The sequence below is a fragment of the Chelonia mydas genome, chromosome 2 (assembly GCF_015237465.2).
Source record: "Chelonia mydas isolate rCheMyd1 chromosome 2, rCheMyd1.pri.v2, whole genome shotgun sequence".
Lineage (NCBI taxonomy): Eukaryota > Metazoa > Chordata > Testudines > Cheloniidae > Chelonia > Chelonia mydas.
The window spans coordinates 58,700,610-58,722,701 of NC_057850.1; the positions used below are offsets into that span (position 1 = coordinate 58,700,610).

The 22,092-nt window shown below is 40.5% G+C and overlaps 1 protein-coding gene across 4 annotated transcripts in view; it reads right to left on the minus strand.

The window, feature by feature from the left end:
* C2H8orf34 (chromosome 2 C8orf34 homolog) overlaps nt 1-22,092 on the minus strand; it is a 352,576-nt gene that overhangs the window by 273,017 nt on the left and 57,467 nt on the right. For all 4 annotated transcript variants that reach the window (XM_043539523.1, XM_043539522.1, XM_037892467.2 and 1 more), the window contains exons 5-6: nt 10,976-11,004; nt 3,506-3,678 (exon numbers count right to left, since the gene is read on the minus strand). In XM_043539523.1, coding sequence (XP_043395458.1) covers nt 3,506-3,678; nt 10,976-11,004 — 202 coding nt within the window. The remainder of the gene's footprint in view (nt 1-3,505; nt 3,679-10,975; nt 11,005-22,092) is intronic.

Consider the following 22,092-nt stretch of genomic DNA (forward strand, 5'->3'; position numbering starts at 1 on the left):
TGCCACCAGGATGTCCAAATTGCCAGGGGCTGTACTTTGAGAGAAGTCTGTGTCCATGTCCTCATCAGTCTCGTCACCGCGCTGCCGTCGCCTCCTTGCCTGTTTTTGCAGGTTCTGGTTCTGCACATACTGCAGGATAATATGCGAGCTGTTTACAAGGTTCATACAGCTGCGGTGATCTGAGCGGGATCCATGCTTGCCATGGTGTGGCGTCTGCAGGAGAGCAGAGTTGCAGCGGAAGCGGTGGCTGACGATGGATGCCACGACAATAGATATTGATAGAGAACGACGAGAGGACCTGTGAGGTGGATTCATGAGAGCAGGAGAGTTGCAGTGGAAGTGGTGGATGACGACGGTTAGCACAGCGCACATTTCCCGAGGAAGAACACACGTACCCGGGAGCCCATGACAGACAACATGGAGAAATTTTCTATTGAGACAATAGCAGCAGAACAGAGTTGCAATGGAAGCAGTGGATGATGATGGATAGCAGTCCTACTGCACCGTCTGCTGAAAGCAGTATGGCGTCCACACGGAAAAAGGAGCAAAACGATTGTCTGCCGTTGCTTTCACGGAGGGAGGGGTGACTGGCGACATGTACCCAAAACCACCCGTGACATGGTTTTTGCCCCATCAGGTATTGGGAGCTTAACCCAGAATTCCGATGGGCAGCAGAGACTGCGAGAACTGTGGGATAGCTACCCACAGTGCACCGCTCCGTAAGTCATTTTTAGAAATGAGTGAAATGGTGAGGCCCCACCACATACTTCTCTCTCATGTACTCCCCTCACCAAGCAGAAGACTCAGGTGCCTCCTATGCTTCTTCCTGAACCTCAGCTAGCTCCCTACACAAAGCCAGTTTATGTAGGCCATGTGTGGTGGGGCAGGAATGAATTTTGCTTGTGCAATAAAGTAGAGATATTTACTGGTGTCCCTTTATGGAATTTAATTAAAAGAGAAATGGTAGACAACATAAATGAAATCAGCACCCTCCCACGTATGAAATCACATATATTTGGGGGCCATTCACTCTTACAGGGGCATGAGCATTCTTTTAAGGGCCAGGTAACAAATAACAGCTTTAAATCACATAAAAACAAGTTGTTTGATTTTATTTTGGAGAATGTGAAAACTTTGAAAATGTAATTTAATATAATCCCTGGACACTTATGTGCTAAACTTTCAACAACTCTTCATCAGCCCCTTCTATCTGAAATTACGCTCCTCCAAACCCTAGGATTCTCTCCTCATATCAGGCACCACATACTTCTCTCTCATGTACTCCCCTCAATACGACAGTGGTGACTCTGTTGCTTCCCTCACCCCATTAAGTGTCTTTGAATAATACTCTCAAAGGAACTAATCGGAATTCTCCCTACCACCCTTGGCAGTAAAGTCTCAGAAAATAAAAATTCCCATATCCTTCTTCACAAATAAAAATGTTCTTTGTGGTTGATCCCTTGTCTTCTCTGTCTCTCTTAGGTGATGGTTAGGAAGAAGAAGCCATCTTCTGCCTCCTTCCCCCTGAGGAAGGGGACGCAGCATCCACCTTTCCTATCACCACTCAAGAACAGAACATCTCTATGCTCTGATTATGCTGCTGAAAAAGCAGGCACATGGCTGGTAAGCCTGCCCCAATAATGAGCTGCATGGCCCATTACTGCCACTGCCCAACACCACCACTAGAGAGCCAGTGCTGAGCAGTCAGTTGGAGCTCAGCTCTTTTTTCTTCCTCTAGTCTGAAGCCAGGCTAAGTGAGCTGACCATCATCATGTATTTCTATTTACTTGAATTTTTAAGAATACCTATAGATGCCCATCTGTGGTGAAGCAGAGAACCCTTACACCAGCATGGAATGGGTTAAGGAAAGCCTTAGGGCCCAGATAGCCCCACCCTGTTATACCAGCAAACAATGCCAGGCCTGGGAGAGAAAAAGAGGGAGCCTGGCTCAGTTTGGTACTGACTGGCAAAGACACAGGAGCTATCTGCCATCCTACTTGAGGGAATGATCACTAGCCTGAAAAAATAACAAAACCAGCTTCTGACAGACCAAGTAGAGGAGCAAATTCTTACATAAAGGAGCTCTCAAGGCCATAGATGTTGCAGATGTTTTCAAAGGAAGAGTATTTCTACCTAAGTCAAGGAGGAATGGAAATGTGCTTGTGACAGTCAATGTCCTAGTCTGGGCACATAGAAGACACAGCCTTTTCACTTTAGTGCTTCTAGTCAATGGAGGACCTGATGACTCTAGAAGCACCACAGAATGTAACATTGTACAAGGTACTGTACAACATTAGCATTTGAAAAAAAAAGTGTGAATCACATTTGGAAAAAAATGTGAACCCTTTTCCTTTTGTTACAAACAGTCCACTTTTGTCATTCTAATCATGTAAAATGTTCTGCTTGTGAAAACTGAATGCATTTGCTGTGATTGAGGCACATTAACAATCTGATTTTTCCCCCTTCAGCTAAGAGATAACTGAGTACAGTGAATTATCAAAAGCTATTCACTACACTGAATATAATGTTCTCCTTGAGAAAGAGCTTAGTACCAAGATGCTAACTGAAGAACTGAACATGAGAAATAAAATGGGGGGGGGGGATTTGTTGGTGATAAGCCCTGTAATAATATAAAGGAGCTGCTGTTCCCCGTCAATTTTTCTTTTAAATGAGGATAGTCATATTTGTTCCTTTTTCTCTAGGATAGAATTAGCAAACAGCTACAACAAACCACCTAAAGAAGGAAGACAGCTTAAACTGTCTCATCTGAAGTACCAATCAAAACATTTCTAAAATCATGCCTCCAATTCCATAAACTAGGGTGACCAGACAGCAAATGTGAAAAATCAGGACAGGGGGTGGGGGATAATAGGAGCCTATATAAGAAAAAGACCCAAAATTCGGGACTGTCCCTATAAAATCGGGACATCTAGTCACCCTACCATAAACACATATACACCTAACTTTATGCACATAAATAAAGTTATGGGACTACTCATGTGCATAAGCATCTACAGCAGGGGTCGGCAACCTTTCAGAAGTGGTGTGTCGAGTCTTCATTTATTCACTCTAATTTAAGGTTTCGCATGCCAGTAATACATTTTAACATTTTTAGAAGTCTCTTTCTATAAGTCTATAATATATAACTAAACTATCGTTGTATGTAAAGTAAATACGTTTTTAAAAATGTTTAAGAAACTTCATTTAAAATTAAATTAAAATGCAGAGCCCCCTGGACTGGTGGTCAGGACCCGGGTAGTGTGAGTGCCACTGAAAATCAGCTCACATGCTGTGCCATAGGTTGCCAAGCCCTGATCTACAATATTGTGCCCAATATCATTAAATCCCTACTACATATTTTCTAGTTGCTGGTATACTGTATATGGAAAATAATACACCTCACATTCTTGATCCTTAAAACTGGACGTTACATAATTTTTAAAAATTAGAGAGTTTTTTGCAATGAGATTTTCATGAGTCATTAACTATAAAAGCAAAACCTCACCTTCCTCCAGGACTGCTGCTGCTATCCTCACTATCCCATTGTTCATTTTTACTTCTTGGTACTGGAGGTTGCAACATCTCCGCAGCCAATGGATCAGCATCATTCTCCTCGCGACCAACCCATTCTCCAATCACACGAGGTCTTAGAAGAGGAGCATTAAAACCTGTTGTGTCCTGAATAGAAACAAAAGCAAAAAAAACCCCAAAACAACTCTACACTACTCCTTCTCAGTGATGTTTATAAATTGGAAACAGGGAACAAACAAAAACTTACTGCTTCACCTCATGTATTGATTCTTATTCGAATAATACAGGAGATTAAAAGGTCAAAAGCCTGATCCAATGCCCACAGAAATCAGTGGAAAGACTCTCATTAATTTCAGTGTACATTGGATTTAGGCCCTAACTCCAGAGAGGTTTTGACCAGCCTTGTACTCAGAACTGGAGCTGAGGAAATAAAATATTTTTGGCTCAGCTGCTGAGCCTATAAAACAAAACAAATCATTTGAGGTTGAACAAAATGTTTTGTTCCACCTGTGAGAATTTTTCTGTTTATTTGTTTTTTAGTTTCATTTTGGTTTTGGGTGTTTCTTTTACCCCTCTTTAAAGAATAAATAAATCTAGCTAACTTTCAAAATAAAATGTCATTTCAAAACAAAGTTAAAATGCTGTACTTTAAAAGGTTGATATGAAATGTTTCAATTTTTTTAAAAAAGAATTCTCTTTTGGCCATAATTACTCCCCAAAGTTCTGAATAGTTTTGGGCTACCCAAAACTGCATTTTTCAGCAGCTAATTATTTGCCTGAAAAATTTCATCCAGCTTTACTCAGAACCTCTCTTCATTTTTCCCTTTAAAATCCAATAGTTTTGAACAGGAGTGGCAGGTGTCCATCACTACTGATTTGGCTTTAAAACTATACATTCTTAATAAACCCCCTCCTATTGGAAGCACCACTGTTTCAATTATGTTAAGCAATGAATGAGGTCACTTGAATATTGAAGAACACGGTGAAGATGGTATATTTCGCTTTAATATCATCTCTCTTTTGCATTATGAATTCAGTGTGAAAATCTTACTGAGCATGGAAATTAACTGAATATTTTAAAATAATCCTGCCGGTTTTTTGTGTTCCATATTTTCAAATCCACAATTAAAATATATTTTTTATTTGGCTGACATTCAGTGCACTGCAATAGGCAATAAATAATGTATATTGTGTATTACCACTGTGATAAACTACAATTTCAAAGCTAGAAGTCATATTTTTTGACAATTTGCTTGAAGATATATGGTGGAATAACTAGTAGGAGACAAAAAAAAAATAACTGGGCATTTTAAAAACTTTACTGATGTTTCACAGCATCACACAGAAACAAATGGCCCATATGATTACATAAAGAGTTTGTATAAAAGTACTGCAAAAGCCTTTCCCATTTTCTCGATGTTGTGTCCTTATGTGTACAGTGGGAGTTGATGCGGAATAGCGATAATTTGAAGAAAATCATTACGCTCCAGAATTGCCATTTTGAAATGATGTGATGGAGATAGTTATCCTGCACTCATTGAATGCCATTTCTAGGACAGCAACAAAACTTAAAATGCAATGCTCCTAATTAAGATATATTGTATATTCTGATCTGTAATGAAAGACAGTCATTTTAGGAAGACAAATCCTTATGGCCCTTATTTGGCTCTGCATCCCATGAAATAATCCTACTGTAAGAACAACACAGTTCTAATAAATGGCATCTGGAGAAGCAGCAGCAGGATGATTATTTAGATTCACAATCATATATTTTTGTCTTCGTCAACAACAAATGATCTTTAAAGGAACACTAAATAATTGGGATGACTAGTTTAAATTATAGCAAATGCAAAGTTTGAAATATTAGCAGTTATTCATAATATAAACCACCAAAGTGTTCATAGTGTTTGAAATCTGTAAATAATGTCTATCCAATTAACATAAGGAAGCCAAATGTAGGAGTTAAAAGACAAAACTTGAAATTGAAAAGATTTCAAATGCCAGATCCTATATTCCTTGATCAATTTTGTATGTGTGCATGTGTGTGTGTGTGTGAGCACGCAAGCGTTTTGTTCACATAATAGGTGTCTAACTCTGCACCAGTCTAGGGTTTTCCTTACGTAGGAGGAAATCCTCAGCTACCTGTTCAGGGCTGTTTTAGGGCCACTTGGAGTGGCACAGAAGACCTTAGAAAGAGCCAGAATCTTACCCTATATGGGAAGGGATGTTTTTGAATGATATCTATATATCCAGCCTGCAGTTGGCTTTCATCCATTCCACCCATTAACTTCCCCCAATGCAGAGTCAGCTGTAAAATCTGGGTCTTAATCTCTTTTGCTCTTTAGCTATTATTATTTGTATTACCATAACACCTCACCACATTCCCTCACTCCACCTTTTACCCTACACTTCTGTAAAATGTATGTTTGCCACTGTCTTTTTCATGTCAGTTTAATTCTGCCCAGAGTTTCCCTATAGGCCCACTGAAATCATTGTTTAGGTGGTGACATTTTACTGCAAGGTTGAGATGACATTGTAGCAATACTGAAAACTATCTTAAAATTGAAAAGCTAGTAGTTTAAAAGGGAGACAATTGTATGGGGAAAACAAAGTGATTTAGCACATTTTAGGATCGCTGCCATTTTTGTTGTGTGGTACTCTTAAAGTTTTCAGAAATTTGTGGAAAATGGTTTTTCGCTGTAGGAATTGTGTTGTAAAGCAGTCAGGTAGCATAACAGTCACCACAGGAATCAGGGGACAGTGGTCCCTGTCACTTGACAGATGTAATCCTGACCCATGTCATGTGACTAGAGGGAAGAAATAAAGATTAGTGTTTTTCTAGTATTACTGTGTGTCATACCGTTGTTACAGATAATGTTCCAATTACAGAGTTTCCGAAAGTATGTAAAGGCCTCATGGCCTCTCTTACCCCTCGGAAGTGCTTGCTAACAGTTCCAACTGCTCTTAGCCAAAGGAGAGAGCGAGCGAAAGAGAGGGGTAATTTATAATGAGCTAACAAACTGGTTTTATCTGTTGCCTTATATTTTGCTGAAAATTGTGGATTACCATAAGGAAAAATTGAAGAGACCCTTAAAAATCCACACTTTTTTCAGACTCAATTTTCTCCTGTCCCTGCGTCCAATATACATTGTGCATTTTGCATATGACTATTTAGCACATGAATGCTGTTTTCCCTTTTTATGCTGACTTCCATTCAAACAGTTGGAGGTCCTGGGCCATCTTATATCACAGCATTTTCAAGCTCAATTTAATAAATAAGTTTAACAAATCATGTTATACCTTGCTTCCATTTTAAAACTGAGTTAGATCAACACATCAAAACGTCAGTGACCTAATTTATTTCTTTCCTTTCAATCTTACAGCCCCTCACAGTAAGAGTGGTAAACAAGAAGTCAGAGAAGATTGTATTGAGAAAACTGTGGCATTATTTGGAGTGTTCCTTCAAAATGACTGAGTAAATGAAGATACAATGTTTAATTTACAGTCAGGTTTTCACCTGCATCTCCCATTTAAACCTTGAAATGCTAGCCTGACGAGTACTTTAAAGGACAAACAGGATACAGAATGGTGTGTCCTGGAGTTTCCAGAGGATGAGTAGGAATTTAAGAGAGTCAGTCTGTAATCTTAGCCATACGCATGTGTCTTCCCATAAGGCTGGGGAGGAGGAGAGGGAATTGTGTCCAATTTGATGATTTAAAGTCATTGCTTGAATCCCATCAGAATGCTCCAGCACACTGTTCTGGCACTTTTTTGGGGAGCCAGAACAGCATCTCAGCTTTTCTGGTACTTGTGTTCTGCCACTTCTCGACTGCAGCACTCACCCGTTGTTTAAAGTTGAGATTTGTTCCCCTCTCTAGATTATAGTTCAATGGATCCTGTATTTATGGGTGCAGTATATTTGTATTTACAGGATTAGAAAATGAAAAAAGTATCTTTGAGATAGCACAGATAAAAAACAGTCTTAGAAAAAAACCCTAATTGAATGTTTTAATATTAGGCTGGGGGGTAAGGTGTCAAAACTTATTTACTGGGCCACCTTCACCCCTGTGTAATCCGAATCACTGACTCTTTGGTATTCTCCAATTACTAACTGTTACTGCTAAAAGTGAGTGAAACAAAGGAATTGGTATGCACTGTTGCCAAATCTCACCATATTATTGAAATCTCACTTTATCTGGAGTTTTATGTAAAGCCCCAATCCCTGGAGGCTTCTGATTCAGAATGTTAGCTTTATTTTTAAAAACAGCCCTTACATTTCTGAAGAAAAGGTTGGAAATGCCAAAAAAGGTAAAAAAACAAAAGGCAAATAAAACTCCCCAATATATTATTGTATATTAATATATTATTGTTCAAAAAGCTCATGACTTCTGAATCTCTCGTGATTTTGGGGTCTTACTCATTACGTTTTGAAAACATTGGGTTAGCAATACGACTATTACATCTCATATGCATAAAACTGCATTTGAAATTAGACATTTTCATTGTAAACATATCAGACCAACATCAAGTCTCTAGATTGTAAATGTACTTGGCCACATTATTTTCTGATGCAAGCTAAAACAAGGCACTTGAATTGCCTCTGGAATACAAGGACAGGCAGAGGGGCCCCATGCTGGTAGCAGGTATACTGGAAGGCGGTTGCAGCTGCAACCCTGCAATTCGTATTCCATAAAGCTGAGGATCTGAAGCTAGCAGTGCACTCCCAAAGTGGAAGGTTCTGCCCCAGGAGAGGATGAAGCAAAATACTAAAAGCTGATTCAACTCATTCTTCTGGGCAACCAGCAGGACATTCTCAGAGTCTGGGCTGCATTTCAAGCTACTCTTTCCTAGTGGAACCTAGTGATATCAGTGGTTCAAATACCATCTGCCCTTTCTAAAATGTAAATAGCACCCAGAATGCAGCAGCCCTCACTGGAGGAGCCGGAGAACCAGTGCATGAACTAATCATACTTCCAGGAACCCTTTTGGGCAGTGCTGGCCCTAGCCTTTGCAACGCTGTCTGTGAAATAACATGAACGGAGATGCGCAATTAGTGTTTGTCTATTACCCACCCATTGCCTATAATTACCCATTACCCCACTATTATTAACATTGCTATTTAACCTGAGTGTCTCACACATTTAAGATGTAGCTATGAATAAATATTGAAAATATTTTCAAATAATTTAATTACCTTTAGTAAACATATCCAGGGCTACACATTTCAGGAAAGGATGCAACTTGATTTTAAATAACTAATTAAAAGAACAGTTTTCTAATACAGCACTCTTTAAATAGTGTATCTTGAATTCTAAAAATGCTTTAAAACTGAGTGAGTTTTTTATGTTCCCCTGTTATATTGAGCAGGGTCCTTTGTGGAATCCTAAGACTATGATAGCCAACATGCTCAGGCTCATCCCTCCTCCTGTGAAGTTGTGTTTACTGCTTCTTTATGAAAATTAAGCCAGGCAGGAGATGTTTTATAGTGCTGCAGAGACATAGAGCAGCTTTAGGGATAATACTGTTTTATGTTTAATACAGTTACTGAACAGTGTTAGAGGGTGACTCCTGTAGTTCAAAGGTCAGACTAGATGATCATAATGGTCCCTTTTGGCCATAAATCTATTGATCTGTGAATCACAACACCTCTCCTTCAGTTTCTTTCTGTGCACACTCTGCCTGCTGCCTCTTTGCTTTCAGTGTCAGCTTTGCTCCTGCTCTTACTGGGGAAAAAAATAAACTTCTTGCAGGGGCTAGAAAAGGGTTTCATCTCACCAACAAAACAGTAAAACTAACTATACACAAAGTAATTACACTGAAAAAAGAGGAAAGATATGTAAATTAATCTGTTTTAATTATAGTAATTTTAGGAATTTGCGACAAGGTGAGTGAGGTCATATCTTTTATTGGAACAACTTCTGTTGGTGAGAGAGACAAACTTTGGTGACCTGAAGAGCTCTGTGTAGCTCAAAAGCTTGTCTCTCTCTCGCCAAACAGAAGTTAGTCCAACAAAAGATATTACTTTACGCACCTTGTCTCTCTAATATTCTGGGACCAGTACAGTTACAACTACATTGCATTAAAAAAAAATAATGTAATTTTCAAAGTGATGGTTTCGCTTTAATTTTTTCCACTTTACATATTTTACTCAGAAACATATGATAAAGCAGATGCAATAATGTAAAGATGTGAAACGGTTTGCACGATTGAAAAGTAGACAAGGATTAAAACAAAATTTCAGAATGTTCTAAATAAGCAGTTAAGTACAGTAACAAATTAAATAAATTTCAGCAAAAATGGAGTTAACAAATCAGTATCTTAGTAATGTCACCAATACATTGCTTCCCATTAAATGGTGATTTTCACACTGAAACATAACATTTCAAAATATTGCATGTTTTGAGGCAAAAACAGGTCTTCATCAAGATGAAATATAAGTTTCTTTAGATACTTCCTCAAAAATAAAAAAAAGTGTGTGGAATAATGAATTCTTTCACTCAAAATGCTTCTGTTCTTCAACAAAAAAAGTGACATTTCACAGGTTTATGACAGGCAAAACAATTATGACTGGCTCACTCATTTCAATACAAACTATTCACATTGTCAGGGTTCTAGTAGCAGGTCTTTTGATTTTACATTTAACAACTACTACTGGACACAATTCTAGATATGTGTAAAAAGTAAGAGTAAAGGTCCAGGTCCTGAAATGCTTATAAGCACATGCTTAACGTAATTAACAGGATTACTTGAGTTTAGAATGCATGTTAGCATTAGAAAGATCAGTGCCAAAACATACAAAAGGTGTGTGTAAACACCATCATTTGTAGATAGCAGCCCAATATCCCACATGACTCCTTGGCAATATCCATCATGCTTCTCTGAAACCCCTGTCTTGGAAAAGTCTCTCCACCACTTTAAGTGGCCAGAATTGAGGAGCTCATACTGCAGGCAACTGTGAACTTAGTTTTCATGTTGTTTTTCTGGCATGTGCATACCTAATCAGATTTGGGGCCAAAGAATACTCCTAAAGATTTTCACAAACAGTATAATTACTTTAACTTAAATTTTATAGGAGCTACCCAAAAATATGACCTCAAATCAAAAATATTTATACTTCTCGGAAATATTTAGCTTTAGATATCCTATTAAATTATCGCTGTAGACCAAATTAAGCAAAATAAGATGTACAGCTCAATAGCTTTTATGTGGCCTGAGCTAAACCCCATTAAAGTCAATGGGAGACTTTCCGCTGATGCCAGTGGACTTTCGATCAGGTCCATAACATATATGAGCCCTGTCAATGGCCCGTAGGTACCCAACTCCCCACTGAACTAAATAAGAGTTAAGCATACGCGCAAGGACTGCAAGATTGAACTCTCATTGCCTAAAACTACATAAAAATCTGCCTGTTTGCACTATTCATTAGGTACACAATATCTCTTACCTTCTCAAGTTCATCAGAAATAGCAATGCCTGAAAACAAAGCAGATTTTAAAAAGCAATTTGAGAAACATTTTTTGTAGAAATGTATTTTGTTACAGTAAGTAAAACAAATGTTTAATCTTGAAACTTGCATAATTCTCTTCTTGCAAATGCAGTCTGTTATATTATGTTCCATTAGTGAACTTGACCAAAAGCAATGTACTGTAATTTTCTTCAGGTGCAATATAATCAAACTGAGCTTTCAAACAATTATGAAACTCTGGAAATTTGTAAAAAGAAAAGGAGTACTTGTGGCACCTTAGAGACTAATAAATTTATTTGCTCAAATAAATTTGTTAGTCTCTAAGGTGCCACAAGTACTCCTTTTCTTTCTGGAAATTTGTGGCTGTGATAATGAACTGGCGAAAAGTTAAAATTTGCTTCTATTTGTTTTCTAAAATTAAAAAAGCAATTTAATATTTCTAGTCTGAGCACATTAGGATTCAAATCCTGCTTTGACCAACAAACATCCACACAGCATATGTATTGTATCTGCCTGCCATCAAAAGGCAACATAAGCCTGACTCTGCTCTACTTTGCACTTGCAGGAATAACTCCATGAAAGTCAATGGAATTAAACCTGTTAGAAGAGAATTAGGTCCAGTGTCTTGCAGGGAACATCACGCTACTAGATAGGGCAGCTCTTCCAAATCCTGAGGAAGTACAACATGGCACCTAATATTCTGATGACTTACACTTTCGGCTGATAGCAACATATACGGTTGTCTGCTTGAGGCTTCACTATGTCCCATTTATATCATATCTGTGTGCATATGGTGTAGGCTGCAGTGTGTTAGACGTGCATAGCTGCCAGTACAACCCCATGTGCTATGACAGGATGCTGCTCATCCTGCCTCACTATGTCATATGCAACACCATCCTGCACCCTTTTCTCCTGGCATTCCACTGAACCCATAGAGTGATTTTGCTCTAAACCTCAGCCAAAACTTTTGGGGGATGGATCACTTGATGATTACCTGTTCTGTTCATTCCATCTGGGGCACCTGGCATTGGCCGCTGTTGGAAGATAGGATATTGGGCTAGATGGACCTTTGGTCTGACCCAGTAGGGCCATTCTTATGTTCTTATGACTGTCATCTAAGACTTATAAAGTGATCCTGCTCTCCAGTATAGGACAGCTCATTTTATAAGCTATGCATTATACATCTAGGAGCAGATTTGAGAGCTAAAATTGTTCTTTATCTTTGTAAATTTACCCTGAGGTTAAGTCAGTCTAAACTTATTTCCAATAATACTGCACACAGTTAACAGCATGTTATTTTTATACCGTAGGTGTATGATTTTGATAAATTTTTATTTATTAAACTTTATTGATAAATTTTCAAATATACCAACATGTTGTTATTTTTCATTTTAGATGGCTTACTTTTACTGATTTGTTTTTAAAACATAGTGAAATAAAAATAGAACTATAATTAACATTTTAGGACCTGATCAATACATGTTAATGGAACATTTTCTCAGTCATTCAGTGTTTACAAATTAAATTCAACAAAATGCACTTTGTCTACCCCCACAGCAATTAATCTGTTTTCAATACCTTAAGGCTTTTATTTAGTACATAACTACACTACTGTCCATATAGTATGTGGAGCAGGAACTTGTCCCAGTTCGAGTAACATATGCCATGAAATCCATTGTTCCTCCCTTCACCCTCACCCTCGAGTTGTGTGGGTGTATGCAAGTGAAAGAAGCTGCCCAGAAGTAAAGAGTGAAAATGAAATTTAGCTGTCTCTTCACCATGCACAGCTCTGTAAACCTAAGTAAGGATTTCCAAAACCCAGCTCTCCATAGCATCTGATTTTTTCTGGAAAACTAAAGCTAATCCAGATATTATGATCTATCCATTCAGACACTCTACATCTTCTCAGCAACTTTCAATGATTTTTTAAACCAGTTTTTTTGCCCTGTGAGCAGTCCCCTATTCTCCTGCTCCACATGTCCAGTCACTAATGTTGGGTCTCTTGAGCCAGAAAGCAACACAGATGGACTTCTTTTCATTGTCAAAAGCAATCACAAGAAGCAGAATCATTACAAAGCCCAGGATGACTCTATGCCTAGGAGGCAGTGCTGGTGCTAGCCTATTTGGGGCCATAAACAGGAATATTGTTGCACCCTGACAACACATACTAACAACTAACAGGGGGCCCCCTTGAGCTGTGTGGGGCCCTAAGCAATTGCTTAATCTGCTTATGCCTAGCACCGAGGAGGGTAAAGTAAACAAGAAGCAGAAGGGCTCCGTACCTGCCTAAGAAGGGGTTACGTTCTGCCTGAGAAGGGGTTATGTTGCAAGACCCTAGGGAAGAGCTCATTCTTAAGCAGGAAAAGAAGAGACCATGGCAGGAGTATAAGGAAGGAGGAGCCACATGGAAGTCAACATAACTTGGCTCCTGTCCAATGTCCTAGAATCCTGAAGATAACGATATACACCAACCTTTGGATTCAAAGGGTTAATGGCAAGAGCATTTCTCCATCCAGATTTACTTCTTAAGGAATTTTCCTTGAGTTTAAATTCAGGGAACTAGAAATGAGAAATGTGAAAATGATGACATACCCTGATGTTCCCATTATGCCAAAAGGAAATCATTCTATACTACAAATGGTCAGGCTTTCTGTTTGCAGGATTCCTTCCCACAGGATACCTACTGATTTATTATTTCATTATAAATATGCTTATAGGCCCTAATCAGGGATGAAGGTCCCACGGTACCACGCCCTGAACATTAAGTAGGAAAAGTTGCACATGTACTATAGCTGATGATATCATAAGAAATAAACACAGAACAAAAAAAGCAGAATTTTAGGGATTCATATATTTGTAATCACAGGGCCAGATCCTGAAGTCCTGTCTCATACCTACATCACTCCCTCCCTATGGCAATACAGGAAAACAAGAGAGGGATTTCAATGAGGACTTCTTCACAGAGATCCTCCCACATAGCTTTTTTCATGCATCTTCAAAAGGGGCAATGTGGACAACCCTCAAAGCAGGCAGATCCCCCAGGATCCACAGGATTCCAGGGCCATCTGAACTGATGCTGGGCCTCAGTGACTTCTTCTAACTCCCTAATAGCAAAGCTTGATTGAAGTGTTGCTAGCAGAGACTTCCAGTGGCTATGGGTGCTCCCTGGACAGGGTGAATCATAACCACCAAACAACTGTATCTGAGTTACCACAGTTACTTCTTTAACTGTTGGCAAATACTGACTTTTTGTTGTTAAAGCAGGTTATTTTCAAAGTAATTTATTTTAAAATGACACAGTCAATTTAAAAACCACACTTCTGTTCATAACGTTTACTCACTATTGTTACAATTAAGTCATAAAATTCTGAAAAGTGATAAAAATTAGAGCAAAAAACACCACTCCATTTTCATTACCTTGTGCATTTGACACCATTTCCCTCGTACAGCCTATCAAATTCCATTGTTTGTGTGAATATTTTTTTTTATACAGCACAGGGGAGAGAACACACATTTTAAGAAAAATATGACTGTAAAACGAAAGATTGTCAAGTAGACAAAGGGATAAACCTGGTATATGAAACTATTTTAAATTCATTTATTGTAACCTGGTTACATTTCAAGTTGATGGTGTCAGTTTAAAACAGAATTATTTGTAAATATGAAATCTAAACGCATACTGTTAAGCTGAAATCAAACGATTATCACTTAATCCTGGTCTTTCAGACTCTGGCCTCTGAATACGATTTAATTTAATACAATCTAATCTAAAAACTAACAGAATTTTATGTTAAAGATTCTGAAATATCCTGTCTTCTGACATGGTACAATGCCAGATGTTTCAAAGGGAATGAACAGAACATGGCAATTAACAAGTGATCCATCCAGGGTCGTCCAGCCCCAGCTTCTGGCAGTCAGAGGTTTAATGACACCTGGACCATGGAATTGCGTCCCTGGCCATCTTGGCTAATAGCCATTGATAGACCTATGTTCCATGAATTAATCTAATTCTTTTTGGAACCCTCTTCTACCTTTACCTTTGGGGACCATTGAATTAAAAATACAATTGTGTATGTGTTATTATGAACTGTATGTAACTTCTTTAGGAGACTGACTAATGCAACACCTGGAAAGTATTAGGAACTCCAAAGCCCTTTTGGGGACAATACATGTGAAGTGTATATCCTAGAAAGTACTTGGAAGGAGGGAAATGCAAATCCAAAGGCATATTCAAAGGTGTCTCACAGGTATTTGTTGCATTCCTTCCCACTCCCAGTTGAGCCCTGTGTATGCTGTAGAGGGGCTAGCAATGTGCCTGTGTGTAACGGGGTGATCTTACCCCACACTGCATAGGAAAGGGTTGGGGTAAGTGGGCTGAGACAGCCCCATCCCCATGCCCCAAATGCAGTACCAGTATAAGAGTGAGCAGCTCAGCTAAGTAGTGGCTCACTACCAGAGAGGAAGGATGTCCGCTGCAGGCTCCAGCCTCAGAGCCGTCGCAGCCCCCGACTGCAGAAGCCAGAGGCACTGAGACCCTGGCAGACTGCTGCACTGGGCAGCACAGCATGGGGAGGAGGTGAACCCCCCTCTCTGAAGAAAGAAGTGGTTCGGGACTATTTAGAAAAGCTGGATGAGCACAAGTCCATGGGGCCGGATGCGCTGCATCCGAGAGTGCTAAAGGAGTTGGCAGATGTGATTGCGGAGCCATTGGCCATGATCTTTAAAAACTCATGGCGATCAGGGGAGGTCCTGGATGACTGGAAAAAGGCTAATGTAGTGCCCATCTTTAAAAAAGGGAAGGAGGAGGATCCTGGGAACTACAGGCCAGTCAGCCTCACCTCAGTCCCTGGAAAAATCATGGAGCAGGTCCTCAAGGAATCAATTCTGAAGCACTTAGAGGAGAGGAAAGTGATCAGGAACAATCAGCATGGATTCACCAAGGACAAGTCATGCCTGACTAATCTAATTGCCTTCTACGATGAGATAACTGGCTCTCTGGATGAGGGGAAAGCAGTGGACGTGTTGTTCCTTAACTTTAGCAAAGCTTTTGACACGGTCTCCCACAGTATTCTTGCCAGTAAGTTAAAGAAGTATGGGCTGGATGAATGGACGATAAGGTGGATGGAAAGCTGGCTAGATTGTCGGGCTTAATGGGTAGTGATCAATGGCTCCGGCAGCCGGTATCAAGTGGAGTGCCCCAAGGGTCGGTCCTCAGGCCAGTTTTGTTCAATATCTTCATTAATGATCTGGAGGATGCTGTGGATTGCACCCTCAGCAAGTTTGCAGATGACACTAAACTGGGAGGAGAGGTAGATATGTTGGAGGGTAGGGATAGGATACAAAGGGCCCTAGACAAATTAGAGGAGTGGGTCAAAAGAAATCTGATGAGGTTCAACAAGGACAAGTGCAGAGTCCCGCACTTAGGACGGAAGAATCCCATGCACCTCTACAGACTAGGGACCGAATGGCTAGGCAGCAGTTCTGCAGAAAAGGACCTAGGGGTTACAGTGGACAAGAAGCTAGATATGAGTCAACAGTGTGCTCTTGTTGCCAAGAAGGCCAATGGCATTTTGGGATGTATAAGTAGGGGCATTGCCAGCAGATCGAGGGACGTGATCGTTCCCCTCTATTCAACATTGGTGAGGCCTCATTTGGAGTACTGTGTCCAGTTTTGGGCCCCACGCTACAAGAAGGATGTGGAAAAATTGGAAAACGTGCAGTGGAGGGCAACAAAAATGATTAGGGGACTGGAACACATGAGTTATGAGGAGAGGCTGAGGGAACTGGGATTGTTCAGTCTGCGGAAGAGAAGAATGAGTGGGGATTTGATAGCTGCTTTCAACTACCTGAAAAGGGGTTCCAAAGAGGATGGATCTAAACTGTTCTCAGTGGTAGCAGATGACAGAACAAGGAGTAATGGTCTCAAGTTGCAGTAGGGGAGGTTTAGGTTGGATATTAGGAAAAACTTTTTCATTAGCAGGGTGGTGAAACACTGCAATGTGTTACCTAGGGAGGTGGTAGAATCTCCTTCCTTTGAAGTTTTTAAGGTCAGGCTTGACAAAGCCCTGGCTGGGATGATTTAGTTGAGGATTGGTCCTGGTTTGAGCAGGGGGTTGGACTCGATGACTTCCTGAGGTCCCTTCCAACCCTGATATTCTGTGATTCTATGATGCCCCGATACCTGCGGACACCACAGGGAGTTCGGAGCCACCAGGAACAACCCAGGCAGAGGAACCCAATAGTCGCCCAGACCACAGAGTCATGGTAGGAAGTAGCCCAGGGCTACCCTTATAGCCCCATACTTGACAGGGCCCGCCCAGGCAGCTTATTGCAACCTTGACCACTGAGAAGCACTAGACTATGAAAAGGTGAAGGAGGCTATACTTGATCACACAGGCATCAGCCCTGAGACATACCAAACAGTGTTTCCGTTGAGCGTGGTACCTTTTGGGGGCTAGATGAAGAGCAGTGGCCCAGCACCTCAGGGATTACGCCTGGCTGTGGCTGGAACTGGACAAGCAGTCCAGAACCCAGGTAGCAGAAGCCATAGTCCTGGAGCAGTTCACTCAAATCCTCCCAGCCGGGGGGAAGTTTACTTGGTGGCCAAAAGTGGAGAGCCACGGGACTGAAAACCAGAAGAGCTGGGGGAAAGGGATCAACCAGCTGGGGAAAGCCCATGCCTGACAAAGTCCGGAGGATCCCAATGCCTGTCTGAGACCCCAGCCAACCACCCAGGCACAACTCAGTGGCCGCTTGCCACCCGAGTCTCATCCCAATGGGATGAAGACTCTTGGGTGGGGTTCGGGTTGCTGAAAATGGACTCTCTGGCCACAGGGACCTGAGACAGTTATGAGCATGGCCAAGACAGGCATTTCCAAAGGGATTGCCCCTACATGGATTGCAATTATAGACAAGCCTGGGAAGCCAGTCCACAGGCCCAGAAGATGACCCCAGAGAAGCTCCGGGTCCCTGTGCATGTAAATGGGACACCCTTGGTGGCTCTCATTGGCTCCAGATGTAGTCAGACTCTCGTCCAGAGCGAGCTAGTCCCAACCCTTGAACCAAACAGGTCCCAAATACACCTACAGTGCATCCACCATGAAATCAGGTTTTTTGCTTGCTTTTACCCTATACTATACAGATTTCACAGGGGAGATGAGCATTTCTCAAATTGGGGGTCCAGACCCAAAAGGGAGTGAGTGAGTGTGTGTGTGTAAACAAGGTTATTTTAAGGGGGTCACGGTATTGCCACCTTTACTTCTGTGCTGACTTCAGAGCTGGGCAACCAGAGGGCAGCTTTTGGCCGGGCACCCAGCTCTGAAGGCAGCACCCCACCAGCAGCAGTCCAGAAGTAAAGAGTGGCAACACCATGCCTTGCCATCCTTACTTCTGCGTTGCTACCTTCAGAGTTGGGTGGCCAGACAGTGGCGGATGCTGACTGAGGGCCCAGCTTTGCAAGCAGCAGCACAGATGTAAGGGTGGCAATACTATACCATGAATTCCTTACTTCTGCGCTGCTGCTGGCAGCAGCTCTGCCTTCAGAGCTGGGCTCCCGACCAGCAGCTGCCACTCTCCAGCTGCCCAGCTCTGAAGGCAGCACCACCACCAGCAGCAGTGCAGAAGTAGGGGTTGAGGTACCGCTACCTTCTTACAATAATCTTGTGAACCCTCCCCCTCCCCGCGTTAATAACTCCTTTTTGGGTCAGGACCCTACAATTACAACAGCGGTGACATTTCAGATTTAAATAGCTGAAATCTTGAAATTTACAATTTTTAAAAATCCTATGGCTGTGAAATTGACCAAAATGGACTGTGAATTTGGTAGGGCCCTAAGAATGAGATAAGCCACCCTGTTACATGCACCCTCCAACTCCTTTACATCTAGAATACTGGTCAATTGTTTGTCATGATTTTCTTTTATCTCAGCATAGATTAATATACTGCCCATAAATATACCACCTCTTTGTCCTCTAAGTTGTTCTCTCATTTTCTGTTGTGGATTGGAGATTTCTTTGTGATGTCAAATGGCAATCTGTAGTAACAGTACTGTCAGAGTGAAGAAATAAATGTGTTCATTGTGCCAGTGTCTGGAGGCAGGGTCCTCTGCCTAAAACTGACTTCCAGCATGAAGTAATGAATAGAGGTTGATTCCATTCAATCTAGGAATAATATCTTCTGTAGTAAAGAAAGTAAATTTGTCTTTAGGCAGATTTCTCTAACTTTGATATGCTGAGCCGTAAGTGCACTTTCAAAATATTTTAAAGGAGAAAGTTAGAAAGGGTATAAATTATTAATAATTCCTAGCTCTTATATATAGTCGTCATTTATACTAGAGTATAATTCATACTGCTCTATTGTAATAAAACCAAATATCATTAATACACCGTATAGCATATTTTAACTTTCATTCACTCTTTGACTACAACCTTTCACGGAGCAATGTTTAGCATTTGGTGTCAAAAATTTAACAGCAACAAGTTCATTTTCACAAACACTAGGGGATATATAAGCTTAGGCCTAGCCTAAAACGAGGCATCAAAAAGCCTGTAACGCTAAACCTCCTCTCTGATGAATAACACACCAGTTAATGGACTTATATGTAATAAGAAAATGTAATGTATTTAAAACAATGAAAAACTCAAAACAGCAAGTTAGCTGAGTGAAAATGACTCTCACAAAACTAAGGGAGATCTATCATCATCTGCCCTCATTGGGACTCATTTTGAATTAAAATATGGAAAGAGAACATAATGTGTGTAATTTATTAGTTCAGCCCAGATCCTTTCCTTTTTGTAATCACTTCTGTACATGCGCACCCCCTCAAACTCATGCCTGGTAAGTTGCTGTGTACACCATATTCTAGGAAAAGATATACGACTTGTAATATAGAGGAGCATTCATTAAGAGTGAATGTAAATATACTGTTGCATTTTCCTAATCAGCCAGAAGACGGCTAGAGAGTTCCCAAGAGCCAATTTTTCTCCTGCTCAGTAAAGCGTTCTGGTTTTCATGCACCAGGGCTCTGTCCAAAATCTGAGAGTAATAGTTCCAGTGTTAACAGAATAACCTGATCAACCGCTCTGACAGGGAAATGATATGAAATCTCAGATTCAGAGCCTGAAAAGCAAGAATAGACTTCCCAATTTTGTTTCATTTACTAGAGTCTTATATGTTCCATTGAGTCACTTCACCCACAAGACATTACCACAATTTTATTTTCCCCAGTAAGAATCCAATAACCTTAAGACACTTTCAATTCAAAGTCTGATGCTATGTGTCTCTGTCCCTTTTATTATTAATCACAATTATTTTTTGTGTTTCTATGACTTCCATCTTGAATGATGCTCAAGTGCTTTACAAACTATAACCATGCAACACCACTGAAACACCTCCAAAGTGCAATGCAGCAATTTACCAGTGTATAGTATGCTGTCCAGCAAGGTGGGAGGGAGACATTTTGGATAAATCCCATTCTTGAGAAAAGTGCTTTAATCTTTACTATCCTTGCTGAGCAGACAGGACCATCTTTAAGTGTCCAGTCCAAAGGATGAGTTTAAGAGAAATAAAATTAATTAAGTCCCCAGAGAAAGAATACTTGTCTAACTATTCTGGAGATTGGTCCTGCAGCCACTGTACGTGCCAATTTCCAAAGAGCCATCACAGAATCCACGGATTTCAGGGCAAATCTGCACCTGAGTAGGTTAGATCAAACTGTTGCTAACCTACACCAGCTGGCAACAATCCAGAAATAACACCCCTTACACCAGGGCTGGGAGGTGGGGTCGCCCAGGAGCCATATTCTGATTTCCTGGCTCTGTACCAGCTCTCCCACACAAGGAAAATTCCTATTCTGCAAATGGCTGTAACTCAAAAATGAATGTGGTCCTGTAACTTATAGTAGGTTAGAATAAAATGCCAAATAGTTCAGCAAAGGTAATTAAAAATTTAAAGAGCGTAGGAAAAGGATACTTACAACTGAGGCCACAGTTATCTCAGTGTAAGGAAAGCCCTAATTTAAGAACTGAATAGAAATAACTATGTGCAGATTCCTCCTTTTTCAATCTTAGCAAATATCATTTTCTTTTATTACTCATACATCACACTAAAAGTAAACAGATTCTATAAGCAAAGGCATAATATCATGTAGCAGCTGCAGTACTGAGATAGCTTTATCTTCTTTACAGGTTCGACTGAACTTATCTAAAAATGTCAATCTCAAATTAAATCACAAACATTGATCTCAAGCAAGAACAACATGATTTGAAAGTTCAGGTTGAACAGAAAAAAGGAGAAACCATCCCAGAATACTGATGGCTAGTACTGTAGTTCAATTAGCAGACCACAGTACACTGGCATTTAGGACAAGATGTGCACTGATCGTGGGTAAGTCACCTTTAATGACTACAGCATGTTTCAGACCAACAACTGTACCTTACTGAAAGAAGTACTACATCTTAAGCATGTAACCAGTGTGACATTACTGATAAAAATCTAGCTGCATTCCACACAATTGTGTGTTTTCAGTTAGATGGTCAGAAATATCTGGTTTTAATGGGCATATTCAATGTTCTCTCAGAGGCATTTGGTGCATTACTTCCCACTCTCAGTTGTGCACTGTGTATGCTGTAGAGAGGATAATGATGTGTCTGTGAAATCTCTCTCTCTTGCCTTTCAGAGTGTTCTCGGGGTATTTAAGTAGTTCATGACACATACTCCCAACACAGCAGGAACACATGTGCACATCAGCTCTTCCCTGGGAGAGGTATCGGGAGGCACTGCCTCCTCACTGTTGATGACTATCTTCTCCAGAGTCATCCACTACTTTGGGAATGTTGGTCAGTATGGATAAGGTATCTGTGGAGTTTATTATTAATTATTATTAAAGCACAGCCTCTAAATCTGGACCCCAGGCATTATGGAACTGTTTCTTACTTCTGCCTCCTATATACACATCAGACAACTGGCCCCGCCCTGCACTCTTTCCTATTTACCTCTACAGCACAGCAGGTAGCTGGGAAAGAGCAAAGAGTAGTCATTGCCACACAGCGCACCAGTGGCTTCCTACAGCAGCTTCAGATTTCTTTCCTCCTCATTCA